The sequence below is a fragment of the Coregonus lavaretus genome (genome assembly GCF_964263955.1).
Source record: "Coregonus lavaretus genome assembly, contig: HAP1_SCAFFOLD_200, whole genome shotgun sequence".
NCBI classification, from domain to species: Eukaryota; Metazoa; Chordata; class Actinopteri; order Salmoniformes; family Salmonidae; genus Coregonus; species Coregonus lavaretus.
The window spans coordinates 302560-328604 of record NW_028166063.1 but is presented as its reverse complement, the minus strand read 5'-3'; the positions used below and the strand labels follow the sequence as shown (position 1 = coordinate 328604).

The 26045-nt window shown below is 44.4% G+C and overlaps 1 protein-coding gene across 1 annotated transcript in view; it reads right to left on the bottom strand.

Annotated features, from left to right (window-relative positions):
* LOC311115149 (MICAL-like protein 2) overlaps positions 1-25459 on the bottom strand; it is a 37813-nt gene extending 12354 nt beyond the window's left edge. Inside the window, exons 1-8 of the mRNA XM_084190354.1 lie at positions 25122-25459; positions 24151-24199; positions 7370-7511; positions 7053-7240; positions 4897-5027; positions 3622-4611; positions 1631-1899; positions 1435-1495 (exon numbers count right to left, since the gene is read on the bottom strand). Coding sequence (XP_084046480.1) covers positions 1435-1495; positions 1631-1899; positions 3622-4611; positions 4897-5027; positions 7053-7240; positions 7370-7511; positions 24151-24199; positions 25122-25264 — 1973 coding nt within the window. The 5' untranslated portion in view covers positions 25265-25459. The remainder of the gene's footprint in view (positions 1-1434; positions 1496-1630; positions 1900-3621; positions 4612-4896; positions 5028-7052; positions 7241-7369; positions 7512-24150; positions 24200-25121) is intronic.
* Between the last annotated feature and the right edge of the window lie 586 nt (positions 25460-26045).

Below are 26045 nucleotides of genomic sequence, written 5' to 3'. Positions count from 1 at the left end.
TTCTGTAGAGTAGAATAGAGTTCTACAGAGTACTTTAGAGTTCTGTAGAGTTATACAGAGTATTTTTAGAGTTCTGTAGAGTATTTTAGAGTTCTGTAGAGTAGAGTTCTACAGAGTAGAGTTCTACAGAGTATTTTAGAGTAATGTAGAGTAGAATTCTACAGAGTATTTTAGAGTTCTGTAGAGTAGAGTTCTACAGAGTATTTTAGAGTTCAGTAACAAGAGAATGAGCAGCAGGTGGAATAGAGCACAACAGAAACACAAAGTGGAATAGAGACAAGTGGAGCGAAACCAAAGTAGATGTGAATATAGAGTTGAGTAGAACAGAGTAGAATATAGTGCAGAACATAGAGTAGAGCAGAGTAGAATATAGAGTAGAATATATAGTAGAATGTAGAGTAGAGTGTAGAGTATAACATAGAGTAGAATATAGAGTAGAGTAGAATATAGAGTAGAATATAACAGAGTAGAATATAGTGCAGAACCTAGAGTAGGGTAGAATGTAGAGTATAACATAGTAGAATATAGTGCAGAACATAGGTTAGAGTAGAATGTAGAGCAGAATATAGAGTATAACATAGAGTAGAATATATAGAGTAGAGTAGAATATAGAGTAGAATATAATATAGAGTAGAATAGAACGTAGAGTAGAATATAGAGTAGAGTCGAATAGAATATAGAATAGAATATAGAATAGAGTAAAATATAGAGTAGAGTAGAATAGAGTAGAGTCGAATATAATATAGAATAGAATATAGAATAGAGTAAAATATAGAGTAGAGTAGAATAGAGTAGAGTCGAATATAATATAGAATAGAATATAGAATAGAGTAAAATATAGAGTAGAGTAGAATAGAGTAGAGTCGAATATAATATAGAATAGAATATAGAATAGAGTAAAATATAGAGTAGAGTAGAATAGAGTAGAGTCGAATATAATATAGAATAGAATATAGAATAGAGTAAAATATAGAGTAGAGTAGAATAGAGTAGAGTCGAATATAATATAGAATAGAATATAGAATAGAGTAAAATATAGAGTAGAACAGAGTAGAGTCGAATATAATATAGAATAGAATATAGAATAGAGTAAAATATAGAGTAGAATAGAGTAGAGTCGAATATAATATAGAATAGAATATAGAATAGAGTAAAATATAGAGTAGAGTAGAACAGAGTAGAGTCGAATATAATATAGAATAGAATATAGAATAGAGTAAAATATAGAGTAGAGTAGAATAGAGTAGAGTCGAATATAATATAGAATAGAATATAGAATAGAGTAAAATATAGAGTAGAGTAGAACAGAGTAGAGTCGAATATAATATAGAATAGAATATAGAATAGAGTAAAATATAGAGTAGAGTAGAACAGAGTAGAGTAGAATAGAATATAGAGTAAAATATAGAGTAGAGTAGAACAGAGTATACTTACTTGGAGGCAGGTTTGAGGCTGGACCTCCAGTCAGCAGGAGAGCTGCTGTTGTCTGCTGCTGCTAAAGAGAGAGACAAGACATTATAATATACAGCCCCCAAAAACATTACATCAACCATAATAGCCACAAATAATGAACACTGAAATCTGGGAAATGTGGATAACCAACTAGACAGACAGGGCAAATGGTGCTCACCCAGAGAGTTGTTGGGAGGAGTAGCTCTGGGTGCCATATCTAGGGTTTTGTTCCACAGGCCTGTTCTGCTGGCTGGGGTCGGGGTCGGGGTGGGGGTGGGGGTCGGGGTGGGGGTGTTGGGGGTCGGTGTGGGGCTGGAGGTGTGTGTGTTGGGGGTGAGGGGGGCGAGGAGAGAGGGGTCTGCTTTTAGCTTAACTCTGCCCCCCACCTCCTTTTTAGGAGTCTCTTTCTTAGGTGTTTCAGCAGGGGCAGGTCTGAGAGAGGGAGATCTGTGGGAGACAGAGAGAGGCCTTTCAACATCGTACACACTCAAAAAGTATTTCCTCAATTCCTCACATCTTAACTCCTTGCTTCCTCCTCATACACACATTGGAATAGAAGGTCCCTCCCCTCTGATGAAAAGGAGACGAGGTAAGAGGATGCAAGGAAAGATGAATTGAGGAAGGGCCACTGACACAAACTGTATAATTGAAGTGCTATTCCCCTATTTCACCAGCAGAGGTCGGGTTCTATACGGTCTATTAAAACGTTTCCCAAACAAAAGTGGTGTACGTTTTGGTTTTTGCCCTAACACCAGTGCTTAATTTGAGCCGGATTCAGTACCTCTCACAGCATGATTTATTAATTATTTCACTGTTCGCACTGTAGACATTCTAATTAAACTTATCATCATTAAATCAAGTTGCCTCCTCATTATTCCAAGGCTATATACAGGGGGAACCGGTACAGAGTCAATGTGCTGGGGTAAAGGTTAGTCCAGGTCATTTGTAAAGTGACTACGTATAGATGATAAACAGCTGGGATAACAAAAAGATGGTCTGTACAACATGTAACAAGATGGTCTGTAAAACATGTAAAAAGATGGGGAGCTTGGGTCTAGAAATAACTGGAGGGATTAATAATAATAATAAGCCATTTAGCAGACGCTTTTATCCAAAGCGACTTACAGTCATGCGTGCATACATTTTTGTGTATGGGTGGTCCCGGGGATCGAACCCACTACCCTGGCGTTACAAGCGCCATGCTCTATCAGCTGAGCTAAAGAGGACCACCCATACTTAAACTAGTAAAAGAGTGGGTGGAATGTACAGTAACATCCTCTGCCTCAGACGTACAAAGAGTACATTGAACGTTGCCCGAACCAAGGCGCATTTGGTGGCAGCAAGCCTTGTAGACAAGGCTAAAGAGAACACCCAGGTTACAGTTAACACTCCAAATGAAAAAACAGACAGCTAGAGAGTTCCGAACAGCCTTAGAATGAGGCTAAACGTCACAGCCACGATCACGGCTTTGAGCAACAAGTTGACTCTCAGGAGTTAAATGGACTTGACATGGGGAGATTCGTTGTGGGAGGTTTTGGAAACTAAGGTAGGATTCTTAGATTTTATTTTTTTTACAAACTTGTTCTGTACTGGGACATTAATCTGAATATGTGCGTCATATTATCACACAGGCAGGAGGCCTATATATTCTCATGTGTGTGTTCTGCTGTAGCCTACATTGATTTATTTTATTTGAAGTTATATTCCGATATTGTCATATTTGTTCTACTGCTATATTGAGGTCTTGAAAATTATATGAAATTCGGGTCTGCATATGCATATCGCCGGTATTCTGCAGTGACGTCTAAAAATGTTGCTGTACACTGATGTCTAGAAAATTAGGCTATAAGAAATTCGGACTTGTAAGCCCCGCAGCTATACTCAAGTACGTGGCCAAACTGCAGTGACGTCTAAAATCCTTTGAATTAATCAGCACCTTGTGTTTGATACTTTTTTTCACAATGTGTTTCTGGTACCTCAAAGCCCCCCGGATAACCCCCCCCCCCGCTTTCGCACTCACTATGTGTTCCGGGAAAATGATTATTTGAATCAGCTGTGTAGTTCTAGAGCAAAAACCTAAAAACGTGTACCCCTTGAGGTCCTGAGGACAGAGTTTGGGAAACCCTGCTCTAATATTATTCAGTTATGTGAATGTCTGAGATTTCTCACCTGTTCTCAGTCTTCTTCAGTTCTATAGGGTGCCAGGGAGGACTAGAAGCACCAGCTGTTGTTGTTGTAGTAGTATTGTTGTTGGTTAGTTTCTTAGTGATGACAGCAGCAGCCCGGGTCTTGGTACTATGGTCTTCTTTAGATGGAGAAGCTTTCACATCATCATCCATCTTGAAGACAACTCTACCTTTACCCTGAACCACATCCCTGTCTCCACCTGTACCCCCACCTACAACCACATCCCCTCCCTTAACCCCTATCCCACCGCCACCCAAACTCACTACCACACTCACGCCCTGACCAACACCCACTACTGTCCCCTGCGTGCCCGCGTTCGGGACTCTATTTGTGGGTAGACCCTGTGCCTGTCCCAGAGTCTGGGTCTTTCCCTGGTTCTCCTGCCCAGTGGTGGTGTTGTTCCCAGGCCAGAAGAACTGGAGCCGGGCCTGCTGGGTCTTGGATGCTGTGGGAGTGGTGGTGGCAGCTGTAGTGTTGAAGCTCCGCGGAGCTGCGGTGGGTCCAGAGGCTGCAGGGCTCACTATGCCCAGGGAGGAAAGCCCCGGGCTGGGCCGCGAGGAGGAGAGCCCCGGGCTGGGCCGCGAGGAGGAGAGCCCCGGGCTGGGCCGCGAGGAGGAGAGCCCCGGGCTGGGCCCCGAGGTGGCGGCAGAGGGGCTGGTGGTTTTGGATCCGTCTGATTTGGAGCTCAGCCAGCTAGGGCCTAATTTGGAGGGGGTATTGGTGGGTGTCGGAGCAGGGGTGGATTTAGGGGGAGCTGTGTATTTGGGGCCGGGGATATTCCTGGAGAGGTCTGAGAGAGGGGTGGTCTTGACAGTGGGAGGGGGGTGAGGGGTGTATTTGGGCAGGTCTCGGAGGGGGGTGTGTGTTGGCGGCGTCCCCTCGGGGTGGTGGTGGGAGGTACAGATGAAGGAGCCAGGTGTTGCTCCAGGTTTACAGTTACCAGACAGTAGGGTGGTGGAACACTCACTACACCTGGAGAACAGAGATGACATAGAACACCAACTATATATGGAGAACACACAAGACCAGTGGTAGCTGAAACAAAAACACTAACAATGTTCTGTGTCTGTCTGGACGTCTGTCAACCAACCAAATCTATGTCCACGTCTGTCTGTGTATAAACTGATACATGTTACAGTACTGAACGCAGTGTAAAGCACAGGTGTCTTACTAGGTACATCTCCATATAGTGAACCATTTCAATAGGTGACTGGTATAACAATACATGGTAGAGTAATTAACATGGTAAAGTCTTACTTGGCACAGTTCCTGTGATACAGCCTCCCATCCACTAGGTGTCTCTGGACCAGGTGAACATGTTTATTACACACGGAACACTTACTGGTCAGAGTCCCTGTCTTATTGGAGCGCTCCGACAACACATCCTTCTGGGGATGTGGGGTTAGTGATGGGGGGGGGGGGGGGGGGGGGCGAGAAAGACAGAATAGCATTCTGTTAGTTACAACAGGAGTATTTAACCTAGGGTCTGCAGCCTGACGGTACTACAGGGGGTCCGTGAAAAATAATAATATATATATATATTATTATTATTATTTTATTTATTTTTTAAAACAATGATCATTTTTATTTCAATGTTTTTATTACTATCGCTAGCAACAGAAAACGAATGTTGAATTACAAACCTACATTTATAAATTTTGATTACCATTCACCTGATGGTAAGACAAAATGTTTTTGTTAACATATTATGGTGATCCCCGGGCAAGAAAAGGTTGAAGAGCCCTGAGTTAGAACAATAGAACCAAATCAAAGTTCTATTGGTCACGTGCACACGGTACAGTGAAATGCCTGCTTGCTAATAACTCTTCAACAATGCACTACAATATCAATATCCATCAAGAATCAAATACCCAATACAAAAGTTTAAAAAACTAAACAAGGAGTAATAAAAAGTTGAAGGAAATAAAACAAATAAACTAGTATGAGACGTATGTACATAATAGAATATACAGTATGAGGGCCTCTCGAGTGGTGCAGCGGTCACTATAGCCTGGGGTCCGATCCCAGGCTGTCACAACCGGCCGTGACCGGGAGTCCCATAGGGCGTCGTCCAGGTTAGGGAAGGGTTTGGCCGGTGGAGCTTTACTTGGCTCATCACGCTCTAGCGACCCTCTACCCTGCAGCCCTGTTGATATGGATGGGGGCATGCTCCCCCTGCTGTTTCCTGTAGTCCATGATCAGCTCATTGGTCTTCCTGATGTTGAGGGAGAGGTTGTTATCCTGGCACCACACTGCCAGGTCTCTGACCTCCTCCCTGTTGGCTGTCTCGTCGCCGATCAGGCCTACCACCGCCGTGTCGTCAGCAAACGTAATGTTGTTGGAGTGGTGCGTGGCTACGCAGTCCTGGGTGAACAGAGAGTACGGGAGCTGAGCACACACCTCTGGGGGGCCCCCGTGTTGAGAGTCAGCTTGGCGGAGGAGTTGTTGCCTACCCTCACCAACTAGGGTCCGCCCGTCAGGAAGTCCAGAATCCAGTTGCAGAGGGAGGTGTTCAGTCCCAAAATGCATCATACCGGCTGTATTTCTTTATTGTGAAAGTTATACATCTTGAAAACTTGATCGCTGACATGCAGACATGTTGGGACTATATCAACAATTGGCTAATGAAATAAATTCCAAAAGATCGTTTTTGGATGGAGTTATGACAAGCTTGGAGGGACTATTGTGCTGAAAGCTGAGGTCAACGAACAGCACTCACACATTCCTCTTGTCCAGGTGGGATACAGGGACAACTGTGGACATCTTGATGCATGTGGGGATTACTAACTGGGAGAGGTTGAATGTCCGTGAACACTCCAGCCAGCTGGTCTGCGCATGCTCTGAGGACGTGACCAGGGATACCGTCAGGGCCGGCTGCTTTGCGAGTATTCACGCGCTTAAAAGTCTTACTCATGTCGGCCACAGAGAACGAGAGCCCTCATAGGAGGATCAATGTTGTTTTCCTCAACACGAGTATAGAAAGGGTTTGTACTCGTTTGGGAGAGCGGCATCGGTGTTAGAAAGCCTCACAGAAGAGTGTATGCGTGTGTAGAGCAGGGTTCTCCAACCCTGTTCCTGGAGAGCTAACCTCATGCAGGTTCACTCCAACCCTGTTCCTGGAGAGCTACCCTCCTGTAGGTTTTAACGTCAACGCTGTTCCCGCAGAGCTACCCTCCTGTAGGTTTTAACACCAACCCTGTTCCCGGGGAGCTACCGTCCTGTAGGTTTTCACGCCAACCCTGTTCCTGGAGAGCTACCCTCCGGTAGGTTTTCGCTCCAACCCTAATCTAGCAGCTGATTCTAATAATTAGCTTGTTGATAAGATGGATCAGGTTAGTTACAACTGGGGCTGGAGTGAAAACCTACAGGAGGGCATCTCTCCCTGGAGAAGAGGATGTAAAGGAGATCCTTACCTGTGCTGGCCTGTCTGGTCTGGGTGAGGCTTTGGGTGAGGAGGAGGGGGGAGGGCGGTTCTCAGTAGTGGATTTAGAGGGGTTAGAGGCGGGGAAGACCTTCGAGACAACTGCTTGGTTCTTTTTCCCAGAAGGCCCCTGTTCTGTGGACGCCTCCGCTGGACGCTTTATCCCCGCCATGCCGCCAACTACACACACACACACACTAACTGATCACAAAGTTCATTCCAGTGTGTGTGTGCCCGTATCATGTGGGCATCACGTGTATATCTGCTTGCACATGTCTCCTCACTATGTCTGTGTGTATGTGTACTCACTAGGTGATTTCCCATGGAAGTAGTTGTAGTATTGAGAGACGTATGTCAGTATACTGAGCCTGTCTGGTATCTTTAGGGCCACCATGTCCTCAGCATCTAACAGAGCTGGGATCCCCAACTCATCCTCCGCTACCCGGAACGCCTGGGAACACACACACATATATATAGAAGGTTGGAACGCCTGGGAACACACAGTATATAGAAGGTTGGAACACACAGATATATAGAAGGTTGGAACACACAGACATATAGAAGGTTGGAACACACAGACATATAGAAGGTTGGAACACACAGACATATAGAAGGTTGGAACACACAGACATATAGAAGGTTGGAACACACAGACATATAGAAGGTTAGAACACACAGACATATAGAAGGTTGGAACACACAGACATATAGAAGGTTAGAACGCCTGGGAACACACAGAAGAAGAAGGCACGACAACGCCTCTTCCCCCTCAGCAGGCTGAAAAGATTTGGCATGGGCCCTCAGAACCTCAAAAAGTTATACAGCTGCACCACTGAGAACATCTTGACTGGCTGCCTTGTGGTTGAAGGAATTGTCTGTAGAGCGCCGAGACAGGATTGTGTCGAGGCACAGATCTGGGGAAGGGTACCAAAACAATTTATGCAGCAAGGTCCCCAAGAACAGTGGCCTCCATCATTCTTAAATAGAAGAAGTTTCGAACCACCAAGACTCTTCCTAAAGCTGCCAAGCGTCACGTCTGGAGGAAACCTGGCACCATCCCTACGGTGAAGCTTGGTGGTGGCAGCATCATGCTGTGGGGATGTTTTTCAGTGGCAGGGACTGGGAGACTAGTCAGGATCGAGGGAAAGATGAACAGAGCAATGTACAGAGAGATCCTTTATGAAAATCTACTCCACAGCGCTCAGGACCTCAGACTGGGGCGAAGGTTCACCTTCCAACAGGACAACGACCCTAAGCACACAGCCAAGACAATGCAGGAGTGGCTTCGGGACAAGTCTCTGAATGTCCTTGAGTTGCCCAGGCAGAGTCCGGACTTGAACATCTTCTGGAGAGACCTGAAAATAGCTGTGCAGCGACGCTCCCCATCCAACCCGACAGAGCTTGAGAGGATCTGCAGAGAAGAATGGGAGAAACTCCCAAAATACAGGCATGCCAAGCTTGTAGCATCATACTAGGAGGGGCGGTATACCAGTATGAACGTGAATACCGGTATGACGTTGTGCCATGATATGGATTTTGCCATATCATGATAAATTAATGTATGAATTAAGGCTTTTTTGTTTCTTTCAAAATGTCTCTGTCGAGTGATACAGCCTAGCGGGCTAGTTCAAATGGTTTATTATACTAAAAACAAAGAAAAAAAACTAGAAGCATGGATGTTACACGCAATCTGCCTGCCAATCAAAGTCAACAAACAAACATGCTCAACTGCAGAGTAAGCAAACATTTAGTGAAGTAAACTCCTTTCGGTAGCAAAAGTGTCCGAAAATCAAGCCTTGGGGATGACTGAAGACAAGGAAAATAACGCTAAAGGTTGATTTTCAGAATGACGAAGAATTGGTTTGAAAAAAAAAGAGGGCCTCCTCTGTCGTTTGGAACTGGTTTGGTTTTAAGATATCCGACCTCGACCAACAAACAGTACTGTGTAAGTTGTGTCGACGCATTGTGCTAGCCAAAGGCAAACAGTACTGTGTAAGTTGTGTCGACGCATTGTGCTAGCCAAAGGCAACCAGTACTGTGTAAGTTGTGTCGACGCATTGTGCTAGCCAAAGGCAAACAGTACTGTGTAAGTTGTGTCGACGCATTGTGCTAGCCAAAGGCAACCAGTACTGTGTAAGTTGTGTCGACGCATTGTGCTAGCCAAAGGCAAACAGTACTGTGTAAGTTGTGTCGACGCATTGTGCTAGCCAAAGGCAAACAGTACTGTGTAAGTTGTGTCGACGCATTGTGCTAGCCAAAGGCAAACAGTACTGTGTAAGTTGTGTCGACGCATTGTGCTAGCCAAAGGCAAACAGTACTGTGTAAGTTGTGTCGACGCATTGTGCTAGCCAAAGGCAAACAGTACTGTGTAAGTTGTGTCGACGCATTGTGCTAGCCAAAGGCAAACAGTACTGTGTAAGTTGTGTCGACGCATTGTGCTAGCCAAAGGTAAACAGTACTGTGTAAGTTGTGTCGACGCATTGTGCTAGCCAAAGGCAACCAGTACTGTGCAAGTTGTGTCGACGCATTGTGCTAGCCAAAGGCAAACAGTACTGTGTAAGTTGTGTCGACGCATTGTGCTAGCCAAAGGCAAACAGTACTGTGTAAGTTGTGTCGACGCATTGTGCTAGCCAAAGGCAAACAGTACTGTGTAAGTTGTGTCGACGCATTGTGCTAGCCAAAGGCAAACAGTACTGTGTAAGTTGTGTCGACGCATTGTGCTAGCCAAAGGCAAACAGTACTGTGTAAGTTGTGTCGACGCATTGTGCTAGCCAAAGGCAAACAGTACTGTGTAAGTTGTGTCGACGCATTGTGCTAGCCAAAGGCAAACAGTACTGTGTAAGTTGTGTCGACGCATTGTGCTAGCCAAAGGCAAACAGTACTGTGTAAGTTGTGTCGACGCATTGTGCTAGCCAAAGGCAAACAGTACTGTGTAAGTTGTGTCGACGCATTGTGCTAGCCAAAGGCAAACAGTACTGTGTAAGTTGTGTCGACGCATTGTGCTAGCCAAAGGCAAACAGTACTGTGTAAGTTGTGTCGACGCATTGTGCTAGCCAAAGGCAAACAGTACTGTGCAAGTTGTGTCGACGTATTGTGCTAGCCAAAGGCAAACAGTACTGTGTAAGTTGTGTCGCCGCATTGTGCTAGCCAAAGGCAAACAGTACTGTGTAAGTTGTGTCGACGCATTGTGCTAGCCAAAGGCAAACAGTACTGTGTAAGTTGTGTCGCCGCATTGTGCTAGCCAAAGGCAAACAGTACTGTGTAAGTTGTGTCGACGCATTGTGCTAGCCAAAGGCAACCAGTACTGTGTAAGTTGTGTCGACGCATTGTGCTAGCCAAAGGCAAACAGTACTGTGTAAGTTGTGTCGACGCATTGTGCTAGCCAAAGGCAACCAGTACTGTGTAAGTTGTGTCGACGCATTGTGCTAGCCAAAGGCAAACAGTACTGTGTAAGTTGTGTCGACGCATTGTGCTAGCCAAAGGCAACCAGTACTGTGTAAGTTGTGTCGACGCATTGTGCTAGCCAAAGGCAAACAGTACTGTGTAAGTTGTGTCGACGCATTGTGCTAGCCAAAGGCAACCAGTACTGTGTAAGTTGTGTCGCCGCATTGTGCCAAAGGTGGAAACACCAGCAATCTTTTTCACCACCTGAAAACCCTGCATGTGCGCGAATATGAAGATTCTACCAGAATGCGCGCAACAAACCCCCGGAGCAGCGGAGCAAGTCCCAAGACATCTTCACGGCAGTCCCGCACTCAGCTGTCACTCAAGGCATCATTCGTTAGTGTTACTCCATATGACAAGAAGAGCAAGAAGTGGAATGAGATAACGAGTGCAATTACGTATCACATAGCGAAAAGACATGGAACCAATTCAAACAAGAGCCGTAAATACTTTCAGCAAAACATGTCTGTCAGAACTCTACACAGAATGTCGGGACAGAGTTGCCAACGAAATCCGCAACGCTGCATTCTTCTCTACCACTGCCGACTTATGGTCAAGACGGACCACAGAGCCATACATTAGCCTCACGATTCATTACATTGACGACAACTGGAAGCTGCAAAGCAAATGCCTTCAGACCTCTTATTTCCCAGACGACCACAATAATTGCAGCTGGGCTGAGGGAGGCACTTTCATCCTGGGGCTTGAAAGAGTCGCGTCAAGTATGTATGACTACCGACAGCGGATCGAACATGGTCAAAGCATTGGAGCAGAACAAATGGACAAGACTAGGGTGTTTCAGACACAGGCTACACATTGTAAGTTTCAACGTCCAAAACGCGTAGAAAAATAACGTAACTTAAGAACAACAACTTCAAATGCAGAAGAACTTATTAACTGTAACTGACCTCGAATAATGCAAAAGAAAATAAGTTCATGTTCATTTTTAAACCACACAATACTAATGTTTTAACTAAGGAAGAGTTCAGAAATCAATATTTGGTGGAATAACCCTGATTTTCAATTTTACATTTACATTTTAGTCATTTAGCAGACGCTCTTATGCAGAGCGACTTACAGGAGCAATTAGGGTTAAGTGCCTTGCTCAAGTGCACATTTACGTCATTTAGCAGACGCTCTTATCCAGAGCGACTTACAAATTGGTGCATTCACCCTATAGCCAGTGGGATAACCACTTTCCAATTGTTTTATTTTTTTTTTGGGGGGGGGGGGGGGGGTGGTAGAAGGATTACTTTATCCTATCCCAGGTATTCCTTAAAGAGGTGGGGTTTCAAATGTCTCCGGAAGGTGGTGAGTGACTCCGCTGTCCTGGCGTCGTGAGGGAGCTTGTTCCACCATTGGGGTGCCAGAGCAGCGAACAGTTTTGACTGGGCTGAGCGGGAACTATGCTTCCGCAGAGGAAGGGGAGCCAGCAGGCCAGAGGTGGATGAACGCAATGCCCTCGTTTGGGTGTAGGGACTGATCAGAGCCTGAAGGTACGGAGGTGCCGTTCCCCTCACTGCTCCATAGGCAAGCACCATGGTCTTGTAACGGATGCGAGCTTCAACTGGAAGCCAGTGGAGTGTGCGGAGGAGGGGGGTGACGTGAGAGAACTTGGGAAGGTTGAACACCAGACGGGCTGCGGCATTCTGGATGAGTTGTAGGGGTTTAATGGCACGGGCAGGGAGCCCAGCCAACAGCGAGTTGCAGTAATCCAGACGGGAGATGACAAGTGCCTGGATTAGGACCTGTGCCGCTTCCTGTGTAAGGCAGGGTCGTACTCTCCGAATGTTGTAGAGCATGAACCTGCAGGATCGGGTCACCGCCTTGATGTTAGCGGAGAACGACAGGGTGTTGTCCAGGGTCACACCAAGGCTCTTCGCACTCTGGGAGGAGGACACAACGGAGTTGTCAACCGTGATGGCGAGATCATGGAACGGGCAGTCCTTCCCCGGGAGGAAGAGCAGCTCCGTCTTGCCAGGGTTCAGCTTGAGGTGGTGATCCGTCATCCATACTGATATGTCTGCCAGACATGCAGAGATGCGATTCGCCACCTGGTTATCAGAAGGGGGAAAGGAGAAGATTAGTTGTGTATCGTCAGCGTAGCAATGATAGGAGAGGCCATGTGAGGATATGACAGAGCCAAGTGACTTGGTGTATAGGGAGAAAAGGAGAGGGCCTAGAACTGAGCCCTGGGGGACACCAGTGGTGAGAGCACGTGGTGCGGAGACAGCTTCTCGCCACGCCACTTGGTAGGAGCGACCGGTCAGGTAGGACGCAATCCAGGAGTGAGCCGCGCCGGAGATGCCCAGCTCGGAGAGGGTGGAGAGGAGGATCTGATGGTTCACAGTATCAAAGGCAGCAGACAGGTCTAGAAGGACAAGAGCAGAGGAGAGAGAGTTAGCTTTAGCAGTGCGGAGAGCCTCCGTGACACAGAGAAGAGCAGTCTCAGTTGAATGACCAGGATTCAATCACAGCTTTCATGCGTCTTTCACATTGATGTTGGGTGACTTTATGCCACTCCTGGCGCAGAAATTCAAGCAGCTTGGCTTTGTTTGATGGCTTGTGACCATCCATCTTCCTCTTGATCACATTCCAGAAGTTTTCAATGGGGTTCAAGTCTGGAGATTGGGCTGGCCATGACAGGGTCTTGATCTGGTGGTCCTCCATCCACACCTTGATTGACCTTGGCTGTGTGGCATGGCGCATTGTCCTGCTGGAAAAAACAATCCTCAGAGTTGGGGAACAATGTCAGAGCAAAAGGAAGCAAGTTTTCTTCCAGGACAACCTTGTACGTGGCTTGATTCATGCGTCCTTCACAAAGACAAATCTGCCCGATTCCAGCCTTGCTGAAGCACCCCCAGATCATCACGATCCTCCACCAAATGTCACAGTGGGTGCGAGACACTGTGGCTTGTAGGCCTCTCCAGGTCTCCGTCTAACCATTAGACGACCAGGTGTTGGGCAAAGCTGAAAATTGGACTCATCAGAGAAGATGACCTTACTCCAGTCCTCTACGGTCCAATCCTTATGGTCTTTTGCAAACCTCAGCCTGGCTCTTCTTTGCTTCTCATTGATGAAGGGCTTTTTTCTAGCTTTGCACGACTTCAGCCCTGCCCCTAGGAGCCTGTTTCGAACCGTCCTCGCTGTGCACTTCACCCCAGCTGCCGTTTGCCATTCTTTTTGTAGGTCACTTGATGTCATCCTACGGTTGTTGAGTGACATTCGAATGAGTTGGCATTCATCCCGGTCAGTAGAGAGTCGTTTTCGCCCTCTGCCAGTCTGTAGCTTTGTTGTCCCCAATGTCTGCTGCTTGACCTTGTTCTTATGAACCGCCGTCTTTTAAATTTTAAGGATGGAAGCAACCTGACGCTCACTGTATCCCTCTGCCAGTAAAGCCAGAATTGAACCCTTCTTGTCCTCACTCAAAACGTTCCTTTTCAACTCTTTTGGCATGGTCAATAGTTATTTTTTGATTAATATTACTTTTGAGGTACTATTAGCACTGTTTTTGCCATCCAGCTGGTCCTATTGCAAGAGGATAGTGATGACCACAGCAGTGTTTTTTATACTTTTCCTCGTTAAATAAGATTTGGTTCAGGTGATCACCTAATCAGTACCTAATTCAGTAGAATGAGGTGTGCCTGTGTTGGAATTCAACGGACACTGGATGGAATCGCTGTCATACATGTAGAGATGCTGATTTAAGAAAAATTCGCTGTGGTCTCTTAATTTTTTCCACAGCTGTATATACAGCTATGCAAATCTATAATATTACATGGATTACATTGCTTTTGTTTATAATTGATACATTAGCCTAGGGTTTCAATATCCTCTTTCAATAATAAATAGCCTACTCAATAAATGATCCCGTTTTCTAAAGCAACATAGCTCTCTTAATCACAACAGTTGTGTGTAAATCTATAGATGGATTAAATGTGTAATCATGTCCAGTGTCCATGCTGTAAGTTGTTGTAATTACAGCAGATGCAAATGTTATTTTTATTGAATAATTCTGATTCATATGTAATTCCCTTTTTCACCTTTTTATTTTTCAGAGAGGAGTGTCCAAAACGAACCTCGGGTTTCCCGGGCCATAGGAGTGTGCAGGAAAGTGGTCAGCACATTTTCCTATAGTTGGAAGAAGCAGAAGGCCCTGACAAGTGCACAGGATAAACTGAGCCTGCCCCTCCACAAGCTCATCACGGAAACCCCGACAAGGTGGGGATCTCGACTGCAGATGATGGAAAGAGTCCTGGAGCAGGAAAAGGCCATCACACAAGTCCTGGCAGCAGACAAAAAAAACATGTCACCTTGCACCCTCCTGGCAAGACATTGAGGTATTTGAATCTATCATGGCAGCACTTCAGCCCCTCCAGGATTTCACAGATGCCCTGTCAGGAGAGACATACGTGAGTGTGTCCCATCTGAAGCCGGTCCTCCATTTGTTCAAGACGGAGGTTCTGAAATCAAATGAGGGCGAAGCCAAACTGACCCGAGAGATTAATTACCTGAATGACAAATACACCGACCCTGAAACAGATGAGCTGCTCACCATGGCTACCTTTCTGGACCCAAGGTTCAAGACCACCTACATGACCACTGAGAAGCTGGTGGAGTTGAAGGTGAGAGCTGCCTCCGAGACTGAAGCCCTCCTGGTAGGGAACACAGCAGTGGGAGATTTCTCTCTTGAAGAGGTCCAGAGTGAGAGAGAGAAAGAAGCTGCCACTGCTCCACAATCAGAAAATAAGTCCAAGAAGCGCTTCTTTAAGAAAACCAGTAGTTCACCAGCCTTTAGAACCCAGAGACAGGTCATCGAGCAAGAACTGGACAGCTACACTGATGATGGCAGCAGACAGTGAGGCTGATCCTTTGTAGTGGTGGCGAGTTCACGCATCCAACTTCCCACAATTGAGTTGTCTGATAAATAAATACTTATGCATCCCTGCCACAAGTTCACCCTCTGAGCATTTAGCACTGGGGGGCAATGTGGTCACATGCCACAGGGCAACTTTGAAGCCAGAAATGCAGAGTAGGTGAACGGATGATCTCAGCATGTGTGGTTCCCACCGTGAAGCACGGAGGAGGAGGTGTGGTGGTGCTTTGCTGCACACTTAACCAGCATGGTTACCACAGCATTCTGCAGCGATACGCCATCCCATCTGGTTTGCGCTTAGTGGGACTATCATTTGTTTTTCAACAGGACAATGACCCAAAACACACCTCCAGGCTGTGTAAGGGCTATTTGACCAAGAAGGAGAGTGATGGAGTGCTGCATCAGATGACCTGGCCTCCACAACCACCCGACCTCAACCCAATTGAGATGGTTTGGGATGAGTTGGACCGCAGAGTGAAGGAAAAGCAGCCAACAAGTGCTCAGCATATGTGGGAACGTCTTCAAGACTGTTGGAAAAGCATTCCAGGTGAAGCTGGTTGAGAGAATGCCAAGAGTGTGCAAAGCTGTCATCAAGGAAAAGGCTGGCTACTTTGAAGAATCTCAAATATAAAATATTTTGATTTGTTTAACACTTTTTTGGTTACTACATGATTCCATGTGTGTTATTTCATAGTTTTGATGTCTTCACTATTATTCTACAATGTAGAAAATAGTCAAAAATAAAGAAAAAACCCTGGAATGAGTAGTTGTGTCCAAACTTTTGACTGGTACTGTAGAAGTACAGTAACATTCTAGCCTCTGAATTGTTCTGACATAGAACCAGCGAACAGCTAAATGTTTTTGACTTTGTCATAATTCTATTTGAGGCTCCACGTGTTGTCATGGAAAATATTAATGTCACTTGCAACAACCAATGAGAAACTCATAAATCCAGCTGCCTATTCAAAGTTGAGGTTGCTGAAAGGCCCAGTCTATCTGGCAATGACAAGGAGTGGAACGTTAGCTAAAGAGACTGGCACTCAGACTACCGTACACACAGCTCTGTGTCACGCAGGCCAGTTATTAATGATTGACGTAGTTGCCATAGTTACATGTCCTCTGAAAACATAACAGGGCCATATCAACAGTCTGGGAAATTAGAGGGAATTTCACCCGTTAGGCTCCATTTCACACTTTACATTTTCACTTTTGTATCGGAATGATCCTGATCCTGTCCCCCCCCCCCCCCCCCCCCGGGACGGCTTTCCTCAGGGCAAGGAGAGAGAAGGGAGAGTTAGCCTTGAGATTTCAACAGTCAAAGTGTGTCATGGCTGGCCTGCCTTCAGGAGTGAAAGTTGGATCATAGTTATGTAAACAGTTTTTTATAGCTGTAGTGATGAACTGATAACATTCAGCTGGTTTCAGACACATACATGTTGCCTCTAGTTGGTTATCAAATCATGTTGTCATGGGTTACAGCTCAAATGCCATCCTATTCCCTAAATAGTGCACTACTTTTCACCAGGGTCCATAGGGCTTGGGTCAAAAGTAGTGGACTTTATAGGGAACAGGGCCCTACTTGGAACGCACTCATGGAGTAGCTCTTCTGTCCTTCCTTTCTGTTTTCATGGAGTTGGTGTTCCTGGAAATGGTGTGGATGAGGGGAGCATGTCCATGTCCTGCTGCAGGCAGAGACACACACACACACACACACACACACACACACACACACACTTTGACGGTTGAAACCCCCTAGATTTCCATTCATTCTCCCTGTCATGAGGAAAGCCAGGAACATTTCTGATACGAAAGTAAGGAATCTAACAGGAGAAATCCCCAACAACTCCCCAGACTGTTGATGGTCCTGCTATGCTTTCTGTTCTGAATCATTGCTGTGATCTGTCCTGTCTTTACATGTCTGTCTCTTTCTGTCCTGAATCATTGCTGTGATCTGTCCTGTCTTTACATGTCTGTCTCTTTCTGTCCTGAATCATTGCTGTGATCTGTCCTGTCCTGTCTTTACATGTCTGTCTCTTTCTGTCCTGAATCATTGATGTGATCTAGCCTGTCCTATCCGGTCTTGACTGTTTATTTCTTCTCATACTTTTCTGATCTGGCCCACAAATGCGGCTTTAGAACTAGGCCGGCCAGCTATTTCAGTTGCTTGGGCTGCATTCACACACAGTCCATTCCACACACTAAGACCTAAATAGCAGGTACTCTAAACAAGGAGTTAAAACACACACATTCTGCCATGCAAATTCAGCAGTTAGTGGACTTGTCAAACACAGAAATAGGAACAAAGACATCTCTCACACATAACACACAGTCACTTTACCAGCTATTCCAGTAATGTGTTGTGTGGGAGTGTTGGAATGAGACAAACTCATTGTCTCAGAGTCTCTGCCACTACAGACAAATCCCTGAGTCAGCAGATCTACATATCGACAGTGTGTTTGTAGCATGGCTCTAGCAATCTTAAAAAACAATATCTAAAATCACATGTTATTTGTCACATGCTTTGTAAACAACAGGTGTAGACTAACAGTGAAATGCTTACTGACGGGCCTGTCCCAACAATGCAGAGAGAAAGAACATAGAGAAGTAGAATAAAAAGTAAATCACACGTAATAATAAATACACAATGAGTAACGATAACTTGGCTATCTACACGGGGTACCAGTACCGAGTCCATGTGCAGGGGTACGAGGTAATAACTTGGCTATATACACGGGGTACCAGTACCGAGTCCATGTGCAGGGGTACGAGGTAATAACTTGGCTATATACACGGGGTACCAGTACCGAGTCCATGTGCAGGGGTACGAGGTAACGGAGGTAGATATGTACGTATAACTAGGAGTAAAGTGACATAATAAACAGTAGCAGCAGTGTATGTGATGAGTCAAGAGTTAGTGCAAAAAGGGTCAATGTAGTTAACCAATAGCTATCTGGACTAACTACAGTGCATTCGGAAAGTATTCAGACACCTTGACTTTTTCCACATTTTGTTATGTTACAGCCTTATTCTAAAATGGATGACATTGTTTTTTTCCCCCTCCTCAATCTACACACAATAAGCCATAATGACAAAACAAAAACAGGTTTTTATAAATTTTTGCAAATGTATTAAAAATATAAAAACTGATATTACATTTACATATGGTACCAGTCAAAAGTTTGGTGACACCTACTCATTCAAGGGTTTTTCATTATTTTTACTATTTTCTACATTGTAGAATAATAGTGAAGACATCAAAACTATGAAATAACACATATGGAATCATGTAGTAACCAAAAAAAGTGTTAAACAAATAAAAATATATTTTATATTTCAGATTCTTCAAAGTAGCCACCCTTTGCCTTGATGACAGCTTTGCACACTCTTGGCTTTCTCTCAACCAGCTTCATGAGGTAGTCACCTGGAATGTGTTTCAATTAACAGGTGTGCCTTGTTAAAGTAAATTTCTGGAATTGCTTTCCTTAATGCATTTGAGCCAATCAGTTGCGTTGTGACAAGGTAGGGGTGGTATACAGAAGATAGCCCTATTTGGTAAAAGACCAAGTCCATATTATGGGAAGAACAGCTGAAATAAGCAAAGAGAAACGACAGTCCATCATTACTTTTAAGACATGAAGGTCAGTCAATACGGAAAATTAAGAACTTTGAAAGTTTATTCAAGTGCAGTCGCAAAAACCATCAAGTGCTATGATGAAACTGGCTCTCATGAGGACCGCCACAGGAAAGGAAGACCCAGAGTTACCTCTGCTGCAGAGGATAAACTCATTAGAGTTAACTGCACCTCAGATTGCAGCCCAAATAAATGCTTCACAGAGTTCAAGTAACAGACATCTCAACATCAACTGTTCACAGAGGAGACTGCGTGAATCAGGCCTTCATGGTCAAATTGCTGCAAAGAAACCACTACTAAAGGACACCAATAAGAAGAAGAGACTTGCTTGGGCCAAGAAACACAAGCAATTGACAATAGACCGGTGGAAATCTGTCGTTTGGTCTGATGAGTCCAAATTTGAGATTTTTGGTTCCAACCACCGTGTCTTTGTGACGCAGAATAGGTGAACGGATGATCTCAGCATGTGTGGTTCCCACCGTGAAGCATGGAGGAGGAGGTGTGATGGTGCTTTGCTGGTGACAATGATTTATTTAGAATTCAAGGCACACTTAACCAGCATGGCTACCACAGCATTCTGCAGCGATACACCATCCCATCTGGTTTGCGCTTAGTGGGACTATCATTTGTTTTTCAACAGGACAACGACCCAAAACACACCTCCAGGCTGTGTAAGGGCTTTTTGACCAAGAAGGAGAGTGATGGAGTGCTGCATCTGATGACCTGGCCTCCACAATCACCCAACCACAACCCAATTGAGATGGTTTGGGATGAGTTGGACCGCAGAGTGAAGGAAAAGCAGCCAACAAGTGCTCAGCATATGTGGGAACTCCTTCAAGACTGTTGGAAAAGCATTCCAGGTGAAGCTGGTTGAGAGAATGCCAAGAGTGCGCAACGCTGTCATCAAGGCAAAGGGTGGCTACTTTGAAGAATCTCAAATATATTTTCATTTGATTAACACTTTTTTGGTTACTACATGATTCCATGTGTGTTATTTAATAGTTTTGATTTCTTCACTATTATTCTACAATGTAGAAAATAGTAAAAATAAAGAAAAACCCCTGAATCAGTAGGTGTGTCCAAACTTTTGACTGGTACTGTATGTCAGAATAATTCAGAGGCTAGAATGTTACTGTAGTTCTATATCAGAATAATTCAGAGGCTAGAACGTTACTGTAGTTCTATATCAGAATAATTCAGAGGCTAGAACGTTACTGTAGTTCTATATCAGAATAATTCAGAGGCTAGAATGTTACTGTAGTTCTACATCAGAATAATTCAGAGGCTAGAATGTTACTGTAGTTCTATATCAGAATAATTCAGAGGCTAGAATGTTACTGTAGTTCTACATCAGAATAATTCAGAGGCTAGAATGTTACTGTAGTTCTATATCAGAACAATTCAGAGGCTAGAATGTTACTGTAGTTCTACATCAGAATAATTCAGAGGCTAGAATGTTACTGTAGTTCTATATCAGAACAATTCAGAGGCTAGAACGTTACTGTAGTTCTATATCAGAATAATTCAGAGGCTAGAATGTTACTGTAGTTCTATATCAGAAGTATGGTGCTAGAGTGTTAGAGTGTTATAGCTAGGCCTATTTAATGAATTGGTGCTAAAATGGAGGCCAGTTTTCTGGAGTGTATGGTCTGGAGTGACAGTCAGTTGACTGTATAATCTATAGTAGTCTACGGTGTGGAGTAGTGAGACTCGGCTGGCTGTATAATCTATAGTAGTCTACGGTGTGGAGTAGTGAGACTCAGCTGGCTGTATAATCTATAGTAGTCTATGGTGTGGAGTAGTGAGACTCAGCTGGCTGTATAATCTATAGTAGTCTATGGTGTGGAGTAGTGAGACTCAGCTGGCTGTATAATCTATAGTAGTCTATGGTGTGGAGTAGTGAGACTCAGCTGGCTGTATAATCTATAGTAGTCTATGGTGTGGAGTAGTGAGACTCAGCTGGCTGTATAATCTATAGTAGTCTATGGTGTGGAGTAGTGAGACTCGGCTGGCTGTATAATCTATAGTAGTCTATGGTGTGGAGTAGTGAGACTCAGTTGGCTGTATAATCTATAGTAGTCTACGGTGTGGAGTAGTGAGACTCAGCTGGCTGTATAATCTATAGTAGTCTACGGTGTGGAGTAGTGAGACTCGGCTGGCTGTATAATCTATAGTAGTCTATGGTGTGGAGTAGTGAGACTCAGCTGGCTGTATAATCTATAGTAGTCTACGGTGTGGAGTAGTGAGACTCAGCTGGCTGTATAATCTATAGTAGTCTACGGTGTGGAGTAGTGAGACTCGGCTGGCTGTATAATCTATAGTAGTCTATGGTGTAGAGTAGTGAGACTCAGCTGGCTGTATAATCTATAGTAGTCTACGGTGTGGAGTAGTGAGACTCAGCTGGCTGTATAATCTATAGTAGTCTACGGTGTGGAGTAGTGAGACTCGGCTGGCTGTATAATCTATAGTAGTCTATGGTGTGGAGTAGTGAGACTCAGCTGGCTGTATAATCTATAGTAGTCTACGGTGTGGAGTAGTGAGACTCAGCTGGCTGTATAATCTATAGTAGTCTACGGTGTGGAGTAGTGAGACTCGGCTGGCTGTATAATCTATAGTAGTCTACGGTGTGGAGTAGTGAGACTCGGCTGGCTGTATAATCTATAGTAGTCTATGGTGTGGAGTAGTGAGACAGCTGGCTGTATAATCTATAGTAGTCTACGGTGTGGAGTGGTGAGACTCGGCTGGCTGTATAATCTATAGTAGTCTATGGTGTGGAGTAGTGAGACTCAGCTGGCTGTATAATCTATAGTAGTCTATGGTGTGGAGTAGTGAGACTCAGCTGGCTGTATAATCTATAGTACTCTACGGTGTGGAGTGGTGAGACTCGGCTGGCTGTATAATCTATAGTAGTCTACGGTGTGGAGTAGTGAGACTCGGCTGGCTGTATAATCTATAGTAGTCTACGGTGTGGAGTAGTGAGACTCTGCTGGCTGTATAATCTATAGTAGTCTACGGTGTGGAGTGGTGAGACTCGGCTGGCTGTATAATCTATAGTAGTCTATGGTGTGGAGTAGTGAGACTCAGCTGGCTGTATAATCTATAGTAGTCTATGGTGTGGAGTAGTGAGACTCAGCTGGCTGTATAATCTATAGTAGTCTACGGTGTGGAGTAGTGAGACTCGGCTGGCTGTATAATCTATAGTAGTCTACGGTGTGGAGTAGTGAGACTCGGCTGGCTGTATAATCTATAGTAGTCTATGGTGTGGAATGGTGAGACTCAGCTGGCTGTATAATCTATAGTAGTCTACGGTGTGGAGTAGTGAGACTCGGCTGGCTGTATAATCTATAGTAGTCTACGGTGTGGAGTAGCGAGACTCGGCTGGCTGTATAATCTATAGTAGTCTATGGTGTGGAGTGGTGAGACTCAGCTGGCTGTATAATCTATAGTAGTCTACGGTGTGGAGTGGTGAGACTCAGCTGGCTGTATAATCTATAGTAGTCTATGGTGTGGAGTAGTGAGACTCGGCTGGCTGTATAATCTATAGTAGTCTACGGTGTGGAGTGGTGAGACTCAGCTGGCTGTATAATCTATAGTAGTCTATGGTGTGGAGTAGTGAGACTCAGCTGGCTGTATAATCTATAGTAGTCTATGGTGTGGAGTAGTGAGACTCAGCTGGCTGTATAATCTATAGTAGTCTACGGTGTGGAGTGGTGAGACTCAGCTGGCTGTATAATCTATAGTAGTCTACGGTGTGGAGTGGTGAGACTCAGCTGGCTGTATAATCTATAGTAGTCTATGGTGTGGAGTAGTGAGACTCGGCTGGCTGTATAATCTATAGTAGTCTATGGTGTGGAGTAGTGAGACTCAGCTGGCTGTATAATCTATAGTAGTCTATGGTGTGGAGTAGTGAGACTCAGCTGGCTGTATAATCTATAGTAGTCTATGGTGTGGAGTAGTGAGACTCAGCTGGCTGTATAATCTATAGTAGTCTACGGTGTGGAGTGGTGAGACTCGGCTGGCTGTATAATCTATAGTAGTCTATGGTGTGGAGTAGTGAGACTCAGCTGGCTGTATAATCTATAGTAGTCTACGGTGTGGAGTAGTGAGACTCAGCTGGCTGTATAATCTATAGTAGTCTACGGTGTGGAGTAGTGAGACTCAGCTGGCTGTATAATCTATAGTAGTCTATGGTGTGGAGTAATGAGACTCGGCTGGCTGTATAATCTATAGTAGTCTACGGTGTGGAGTGGTGAGACTCAGCTGGCTGTATAATCTATAGTAGTCTACGGTGTGGAGTAGTGAGACTCGGCTGGGCTGTATAATCTATAGTAGTCTACGGTGTGGAGTGGTGAGACTCAGCTGGCTGTATAATCTATAGTAGTCTATGGTGTGGAGTAGTGAGACTCAGCTGGCTGTATAATCTATAGTAGTCTATGGTGTGGAGTAGTGAGACTCAGCTGGCTGTATAATCTATAGTAGTCTACGGTGTGGAGTGGTGAGACTCAGCTGGCTGTATAATCTATAGTAGTCTACGGTGTGGAGTAGTGAGACTCGGCTGGGCTGTATAATCTATAGTAGTCTACGGTGTGGAGTAGTGAGACAGCTGGCTGTATAATCTATAGTAGTCTACGGTGTGGAGTAGTGAGACTCAGCTGGCTGTATAATCTATAGTAGTCTACGGTGTGGAGTAGTGAGACAGCTGGCTGTATAATCTATAGTAGTCTACGGTGTGGAGTAGTGAGACTCGGCTGGCTGTATAATCTATAGTAGTCTACGGTGTGGAGTGGTGAGACTCGGCTGGCCTAAAGGTCAGCAGCTCAGTTAAACAGAAGGCCACCACTGATAGAGACAGATAGTTCTGTAGTGTAGTCTAATCACTAGCACACACAGGATAGACATGACCTTTCAATACATTAGTTCTGTAGTGTATTCTAGATGCTGGGATGCTCTGCCTAAGTTCCCCCACACACACACAGTGTATATCTGTAGATCAGTCAAATCTCATCAGTGAGATAGCCTAGCCTTTTGTCAAATCTTTCTTTAAAGACACAGTAGATTATAGGTTTACAGTAAACAGTTGATGTGTGTGTGTGTGTGTGTGTGTGTGTGTGTGTGTGTGTGTGTGTAACAGTAACTTGCCAGGTGGTTGTTGTCATAAACATTCTCCTTCATCAGGGAATCAAAGTCACTGAGGAGGAGGAGAAGAAGCACAGATTAGGTTGGATGACATGACACATCAATCACACCACTGACACAAGCTACCTGCCATTATTCCCTGGATCTCAACCTAGTCACACGTTTACACCGACTCCTTTGCAGGAGCATTCAAAAACGTATTCACTAGAGCTTGAAGCAATCATAAAGATGGCATCAATGATGTCACTCCATCTTATGACCAGCTTCCCTTTGCTATTATTAAATATCAAAAATGCAACTCTCTCAGAATGGAAGGCATGTGTCAGTCACACACACGTTTTCCACTGAATTCTAAATATATATATATATTTGGGGACTTTAGACTGAGTTCACCTTTGAGTGAAACATGTGGAAAAGACGCATTGTCTTTCAAACAGTAGACTGCCTAGGCTACTGATTATCTCAAATAGTCATGTTATGTTTAGACTGTTACCCTGTCATCAACTGTTTACTGTAAACCTATAATTTGCGGTGTCTTTATAGAAATATTTTTTTGAAAAGAGTAGGCTAGATCACTGATGAAATTTGACTGATATACAGATATTGTTATAGTCAGAAATCTTGTCAAATTCAGTTTTTAATTTTGGGATTAGTTTATAAATCGGAAGGAAGCACAAATGTTTACTGCCACGTTGAGTTGGCAAGAGCTGTAGGGTTTTCATTCCCATGTTGTTTGGCTACTGATCCTTACAGGGAACTACCTACAGGCAATGAAAGGAAACGTTAACATAATAGAACTTTCGTGTTGCATACAAGGGCTACTTTGTTGCAGTAAATACAGGTTACGCTGTGTCACCATTCGAACTAAGACAAAAATCAAGACTCCTTCCTTGTTGAACTGCGTTTTGTCGAGTTTAACTTCATTGAATTTTGCAATTCTCGAAGTAGTTCTATCGATACTGCCCTCTACTTACATGAGGTCGGGTCTGTTTCGGTGAATGAGGGCGCAGAAAGCCATCCCGTCCCTGAAAGAAGTTGTCATATTGGTGATAGTGACATCTCTGTAGCCCTGGACCTGGATCTTACACCACTGTTGCAGCGCTTTCACCGCAGACATCCTAGTTCTCTCCCGACACCCCGAACCGAGTGCAAGCGATTAGACGCGAACCAAGTTCATGAACTGAAGACAACTCAATTAGTTGAGTTTTCACAACTTTAATAAATAGACCAGTGACTGAAATCCGCCTTCCGTTAAAAAAAAAAAAAAAAAAGTAATCAAACTTCTGACGAATGACTGGGCAAACAACATTTTAAAAAAAATAAAAAAGAGTCGTCCACGTGATTTTGTTCAACGATTTATATATACACTAGATAACTGCTAGGGGCGCTGTGTTGAAGTCACCGTGCGTCCATCTTGGCACTCCCCCACCGTTGTAAAACATATTTTGGAAGCTATAGAAATGCATTAATTAATGTCTACATTCGTTAACGCCACATGTATTATATTACAGACACCATATGGCATACTTTATATTATGTGACCTAAACATAAAAATAAAAAAAAATAAAAACATTTTCCTTAAAGTATAATTTTGGGGAGATTACTAATGTTACTGTCCCCACTACAACAACAACATACCTTAAATACATGTATTTTTGTCCTTGAAACATTTGATTGAAATACTGTAGAATTCCGTTCATTCCTATGGAGGACTGCTCCTGCTGGGGAGAGCCAATATGGCCGACCGGTGGCTTCAAACTCTCTCAATGCCCAATACATAGCAATAACAATCTAGGGTTTATATACATCATTGGTTCTGTTTGGCAATCAAATCAAACTGATTTGACACCTGAAAAGGTTTCGGTCGTGACGTAGTGTGGGCGGGGTCAATGGGTAC